The sequence below is a fragment of the Fulmarus glacialis genome, unplaced genomic scaffold (assembly GCF_000690835.1).
Source record: "Fulmarus glacialis isolate BGI_N327 unplaced genomic scaffold, ASM69083v1 scaffold6748, whole genome shotgun sequence".
NCBI lineage: Eukaryota > Metazoa > Chordata > Aves > Procellariiformes > Procellariidae > Fulmarus > Fulmarus glacialis.
In genome coordinates, this window is record NW_009228834.1 from 1 (window position 1) to 7,295 (window position 7,295).

The window sequence follows — 7,295 nt, forward strand, 5'->3', positions numbered from 1 at the left end:
CGGGGCCCGGCGGGCGGGAGCGGGGCTGCCTCAGCCGTCCTGCCCCGGAGCCGGACTTCGGAAATCCGAGCCGGGTCGCCGGGGTGCTGGTGGTGTGCGCGGCGGGATGCGAGAGCGAAGGGTGAGGCGGTCATTTTTGTAGTGAGTCCTTCCGATTTGATTTTTCTCGGGGGTATGGTGGCTTGGTCTTGGACTAATCTCTGCGTATATATATAATATACTTACTTCTTTGGTTGTATGTTTGTTGTTGTTTTAATCGGTGCTGTGTGGGCTTTCCAAATGTTTCCAAACTGGAAACACATACATTTTTTGCAAAACGCCTCTCTCATCAAAAAAAGGAGGCTCAATAGTCCTTGATTTCATTTTTAAGAATGGATCGGTATGAATTGATGCAGTTTTGTTACACTAGAACAGTTTGGAACTTAATGGGAGGTAACTACTTTTTTGTAGTAATAATTAGGCAAATTGCCAGAGATCTGAACGCATAAACTGTGCTGTAGTTTGTTTCAGCAAATGCAATAGCAATATATATATACTATATATACGTGTGTGTATATATGTAAACAGACTTCACTATTTAAGCACGTAGACCTCGATGTTAACAATTTGAGCTGAAGATGGCTTTTACTGAACTACTACTACTGCGTATAATAGGAGTTCAAGACTTAGAAGCAATTCAGCCTGATAGCTTTGAAAAAAATATCTTTGGAGTTAATGTCAGTATTTGTGGCCTCGGTGGCAGTCTCATGCGTTTCACTTGTGGAAATCTTACGCATTTCTGGAGGAAAAAATGTGTGAAAGTAACTCTGTTTGCACAACTCTCTTAATGCTGTGCAGTAAAGTGTGCTCTTTTTTAAAAAATTTCCATGTGACTCAAGCCCGAGTCTTGTTAAAAGCCGGTGGGCCATACTTTTAGATCACTCGACAGCTTTTGTAATTCATCCTCCCAAATGTCAGCAGCGTGTAGATGTAGAGGTTAAAAGAAAGAGGTAGGAACCGCACAAGGGTTGCGGCTGCTTGGGAGATTAACAGCAAAGGCTTAATAGTTAACTTAGGCTTTCAGCTCTTCGCTAGAGATCAGAAAATTCAGGTTTGGTACAGCAGGGAGCTGGAAGCCAAGTTAAAATGGTCTTTGAGAGAGTAATTCCAACTGAGAATAGTAGTTGCTTTGTTAATTACTCCTTGCTAATTAAATTCAAATTAAATGCTACTATCCCATGTAGCAGTGGAATGCAGTGAACTCGCATTTCTGTGTGCTGAGCCAGCTTCGTGTGATGTAGCAGCTGAGCTTAAAATAATAGTTAACCACTGGCCGTTGCAGCCCCGATGAGGAGAGTAAGCCTACCGTGCAGCGATTTTCTAGTGTGCATGTGTATAAATGTTTAATCTTCTATAGATTTCAGTCCAGTAAAAACGTGGTGGCATGTTTGACACATTAAATGAAGCCATTTAAACCCCAAACAGGGAGATGGGCACCTTTTAATTTTGCCTGGAATTTTGGTAATAAAAATGTAGCTCACATATGATTATTACTGACTTATGTATTTCATTGCAATTTGAAATTATGTCAGTATTTCTTTAGCAGTTTCTAAGAGGCTGTTGCTCATGAAATATTGAACCGATGACCCGAGCTATCCAATGATGATGAAAGGCCCAATCTAACACTTTATTGAACATGGCATTTATGAAAAATGAAACTGCTCGTTTCTATTATATAATCAATAGCACATTAAACCATTAATCATTCATTTGATTAAAGAATGCCATTTGAGACCTATATGTTCCCCTGCCTTCTCAGTTGAGTTTAAATTCAATATCCGAGAAAGCACAAGGTAGCAAAAAGAAAAGAGCTAATCTGTAGCTACCTTTACTGTCTTGGGGCCAGCAAATTTGGCAGATCCCCATTTGCTATATCATTTGGAAACATTACCATGAAGTAGTACAAATGTGCAGAGAAAACATTTATTCTAAGCTGTCCTCAAAGTTGAATGGATTTCTAGCTTTGGTACACAAATGAATGCATTTCTTTGATGAAAACCCAGACTCTCCTTACCACAAGTTGGAAAAAAAGATGTTACTTTAAGAAATGAACTTTTAGGACCTTTATTTCCACGGTGAAAGCTTGGAAACTGTGAAAGCTTCAGTCACTGAAGAGCATTAAGTGTAAATGGAATGTGTGTCTTTAAACTCTGTTATCAAAAGTCATTTTCTGGATGCCCCTTTCTCACTTGCTAGCATTGTATTCTTGTCCATTGTAACCCCTGGCTGTAATAAAAGAGACGTTTGCTTGGAGGAGGCCAGCAAGTAGCCATCATGTTGTTTTGGTTATTTTACTCTGCATATTTCTCCTGGTGCAGAGAAGTGGTGTCCTGCTTCCTGCGCCCCGGGAATTGATTCTTGCCTGGACAGTTTTGTAACTGGCCAGTTGGTAGCTCTGTGAAGCTGCATGTGCTACCTGTGCCTTTCGGGGAAGTTCTGCTTGATTTTGGCAACTGCACTTCTAAATAGGTGTTAACCAGCCTCCAAGGAGTAGACAGCTGCTGCAACATAAGGACTGTTGCAGTAATGAGATGAGAAAGGGGAAGTTACCGAGATTCCCTAGAGTCAAAAAATAATATTGCTGTGAGGTTGTCTCCTGAGAGATGGTAATGGAAGGAGTGGGGTTTTTGTTCTGTTGATTCTGAAAGAACCATCTGAAATCTGTTTCCGTCACGCGTCTTTGGAATGAGGCCATGTGCCGTCTGAAATTCTAGAGTGGTTGTGGTAAAGAACAGGGCTTTTCTTTTTTTCTTAATGCATTTAGTTACACACTGTTCTTCTGGTTATCCATCTACTGCAGGTGAGTGTGTTTTTGAGGGCAGATGATGCGCCTTCCTTTCTTACAGCACTACAGAGAGCCCGTGCTGTATAGGAAGGGAGGTGCGAGGGAGCATAGCAGTGAAGGGATGAATGTAAAACTGTACGTTTACATTTCTTACCTTTACTGCTGTGGAAAACCAGTGCTTTTTGGTAGTTACAGTATCTACTTGAGGGTTTAAGATTGAAATACGAGTGGAATTTGATGCACATCTCTGGATTCAAGTGGTTTTATCCTGAGGTGACTTTATTTTTCTTTGCTCTTCTGCATTGAATTCAGGAGACAGTAGTTGCCTAATAAAAATAATGTATGAACACAGATTGCTTGGGTGTTGCTTTTTCACTTAACTTTTTATACCTAGGTATACACTGATGAGCTGTTGCTGTCACTTATTGCACTACAAATAGCGTGGAAAATACCAGTGTGCATAATTTAATGTTTCATTAACTTATATAATGAAACAAATGTCCATTCTTGATTTTGTGTAAGTAAAAGTAGTGTAATGTAATAGCTGATGGACTTCTCTTTTAGGGCTGATCTTGAGAATGGTCTTCTTTAAATAACATTGGTTGTACTTTAATTCATTTTTACTGCTTTCCACAGGCCTCTCAGGAAGAGCTAAAAGCTGCCTATCGCCGACTGTGTATGCTGTACCATCCAGACAAGCACAGAGATCCTGAGCTCAAAACGCAAGCTGAGCGGCTCTTTAACCTTGTTCACCAAGCTTATGAAGGTCAGTGGAAGTCTGAAGTTTGCAGAAACTGTTTTCTAGAAGGAGGGCTGTGTCTTCGTGCTTTTTTAAGAAGATAGATATTATTACAAAGTAATAATAAAATTTGATGATACTTAGCGATGCTTTGTTTCCTGCTTCTGTCCTGTAAATCAGAGGAGCAATGCAAGATAAATTCTGCAATGAACGAGATGTGGAGTCTCTGTCTTATTTCCTGCACATTGTAAATAATCTTTTCACCATTTCCCTTACTTCTGAAAAGACTCTCCCATAAGAGACTGAAGACTGAAAAGTTTCAAACAGAAAGACAATTTCATATTTTACTTTTGGACTGATACATCCTGAATTTCTGTTCTCTATCACCTGGTTGCGGTCTCCATTGTTTTTCAGCAAGTTCTTCCATATTATAAGATTGAGATAAGGACAATGGATTCATAGCAGTTAGAGTTTTTTTCTCATCCAAGGATGCCAAAGCCCTTTAAAAATATTCTGAATTGAGATGACATATACTTAAATCCTGGTGTCACCATAGGTAATACAAACTGTAACTGAGGCACAAGGAAGTGATACGTTAGAATTAGCTTGCAGCATTTTGCAAGTGTGGTAAGAGGCACCTGGAATGCAAATAGATTAGAAGCTGGCAGGACTCTTCTGCATTAAAAAACTGGTGCAGCAAATTAGATGCCTGGTCCTGTAGCCTAAAAAGAGACTAAAGCAAAATGATGAATAAATATTCCTCTATTAAACCTCAAAGATGAGCTAAAAAATTTTTTTACTCTCATGTTTTCTGAATGATAAGCATTTGTTTCTTCCAGTTGGACTTGGACATGGGTGGAGTCTTTTACGTTGTCCCTAGTTAGGCGTTAGGACACATGGAAGCTTTTGCTGGGGAGAACAGTGAAGGTCTTACATTGATGACATGGGGAATAAAAACTCAGGATGCTTCAATAATTTCATTTTAATGTGGTGAGTAGGTCTTACATTAGAGTCAGCTTTCCCTTTGAATTCCGTGGCTTTGCTTAGCTCAGTGTTGTGATGTATATCTAAATTGTTGCTTGTTTAGTACTAAATGTGAGCGTAATATTTCACAAGAAAAAGTTTTGACATCTTGAAAATAAGCCACCCCATCTCCTGCGTACTTTCTCCCCCTCCTCTTCCATCTCTTAATATCACACAAAAAAAGATTTATTTTATCAGAATTTATAAAAAATAGTATCGGCCTGTGACATCTAGCAAATTCAGTACTCTTCAAGTACTTCAGATCAAAGCTCAATTACTAGTATAAGCCTTTTTTTGCCTTAATATACACACCCAGCTCCCTGAAGACTCATCAATTCCTCCACAGTCAAAAGAAATACATGATAATGATAAAGCTGGTCTTGGAACCCTGTGGGGAAAATACTGATGATTTTTTAATTTTTTTTTTTTTTTTAAGGAAGGGTGTGGTATGAGAGATCATGCATTTAAATATCCCTTACATTTTAGAGATTCTTCTTAATTCTATGTGCAGTCTTTTTCCAAAGTAACTGTTCTGCAGTCTCCTGGTGTATTTTATTTTCTCCATTGCATTGGGTGACTTTTTGGGAGATTCACATTCTACATGCATTTTTGCAATTACCCTGTAGTAATGGCAAGGCATGAACTGCCTCATGGAAATTGCTTTGTTGGTGTTTGGCATGTCCCATGTGTTTGGACTGGGTGGGAAAGGATCAGTGGACAGGGATGGTAAGGAAGGTCGAAGATAGGGAGCGAAGCGCCAAAGAGCTCTGAAAGCTAGACAGAGGTAGATGTCATTCCTCCTCAGAAAGTTTCCAGGAACTGCTATCGCTGAATTGCTAATAATCCCATTGATTGTTAGAGGGCTTATGTCACTTCAGTCAAAGAAAGCAATGTTAAAACACCCTGCTGCATATTCAGTTAGTCTGCATGTCTCTTGTGTTATTTTCACTTTTTGATTTTAGAAGGAAGAAAAAAGAAAAAAAAGGAATTTGTTGGGGGGAAAAGTCAGTGTGTCTTGTTAATATAGCACGTGAAAAGATTAAAAGGAGTTAATGTAAAAATTGGATGCAACCGTAGAAAAACATGTTTCCAGGATCTGTGCTTGAATTCCGAGTAACACTAGTGTGTTGGTCTGAAATTCCAGAAGACCAAAAACTGAATTCTTTCCTCTCTTTTGATTTTAACTTGCAGTGCTTAGTGATCCACAGACCAGAGCCATCTATGACATATATGGGAGGAGAGGACTGGAAATGGAAGGATGGGAGGTGAGAGAAATTTATAACCTTATGGCCAGTGGCATTGGCTAAACCCACCTTTATCTGACATTCTTGTTTTATTGAGCTGCACTGACACCTTGATGGTAATAAATGCCTGTTTGTTTGCAGGCATCCTTGTTTAGTTATTTCTGTCTCTCTCTCCGCTGAAACACCATGATGGATTTTCAAAGAATACTTGGGTTTTTCACTTGACAAGAGAACAATAAACCTGACATTCAGAGTTCCCTAATAGGATATTACCAAGACAGGCAACATCTTTGTCTGAGACAAATGCGTCATTATTGTCCATCTAGTCTCATCTTTTTCATCTGAAACTTTTTTTTCAGCATCAGCTACCCTCTGAGTTTGAAATTACTTTTTCTTTCTGTGCTTTTTGGGGTGGTTTTTTTTTTTGTTGGTTTGGTTTTTGGGGCTTTGACAGAGAACTTGTCCATTCCTGGCTTTCCTGTTGTTAAGTCCCCTTGCTAGCCTCTGCCAGTCTCAGCTGATTGCGCTATGCTGCTTGCTGCAGAATCATACTGTATTGGGTCAGGTCAGTACCAAGGTCAAGTTTGGAGTTAGCAGCAAGAAATGTGGAGCAGTGGCAGTGTGTAACAGACGTTTTTGAGCTGCTTGTGGCAGACTTGATCTTATTTTGAAAAGCCAAATCCAATACTCTTTCTGTCCATACCTAGAGCCACACCTGTTTAAAACCTTCATTCCCTGAGCCATGTAAGGTAAACAGATGTGAATCAGCACAGCCTAAAATCACAAAACTCTCAATCAGTTTACCTCAGGCCAGAAACTTTCAGTCGTTTTCATTTTTGTGTCTACACCTAGTAGAGAAGTTAATGTATAGCTGTTGATAACAGGCACGCTGCAGTGTCTTGTACTTGTGGATTGAAAGTTGTTTGCCCTGGTTTTGTCAAGGGAATAGAAATAACAAGACCGTTTTCCCTTCTCTCAAAGCATGGGGTTTTCTCTCATGCCTGACATTTGATCTGGCCCAGGTGTTTGCTTCCAAACTCTGAGTATTGAAATTCGTGCAGAGTGGCTTACAGCAGCAGCAGGGGCAACGTGTTAAGAGTGTACCAGGTCAGTGGACCTCTGTCCCGTCAGCAATGCAATACCCTGAATATCCTCTTTCTGGTAATCTTTTGTTTTTAATTTCATTTTGAGCAGGTTGTGGAAAGGAAGAGGACTCCAGCTGAAATCAGGGAAGAATTTGAGCGTTTGCAGAGAGAGAGGGAAGAGAGAAGACTGCAGCAGCGAACTAATCCAAAGGTAAGCAAAGACTTCATCCTAGTCTCAAGTGAATCCGTAAATTATTACGAATATGCAGAGTGTGATGAGCCTAGATGAGGGGCTATAGTAAATAGCCCCTTAGGTATCTACACTTAGTGAGTTACTTTTCCTTTTTTTGAATATGCAGTTTCTCTGGACAATGTAGGGA

At 39.8% G+C, this 7,295-nt stretch overlaps 1 protein-coding gene across 1 annotated transcript in view; it reads left to right on the forward strand.

The window, feature by feature from the left end:
• Positions 1-3,462: 3,462 nt before the first annotated feature.
• Positions 3,463-7,295, forward strand: part of LOC104081029 (dnaJ homolog subfamily C member 11-like) — a gene marked incomplete at its 3' end in the record, with an annotated part of 9,885 nt that continues 6,052 nt past the window's right edge. The window contains exons 1-3 of the mRNA XM_009583612.1: positions 3,463-3,590; positions 5,778-5,851; positions 7,025-7,126. Of these exons, the coding sequence (XP_009581907.1) occupies positions 3,503-3,590; positions 5,778-5,851; positions 7,025-7,126 (264 nt within the window). The remainder of the gene's footprint in view (positions 3,591-5,777; positions 5,852-7,024; positions 7,127-7,295) is intronic.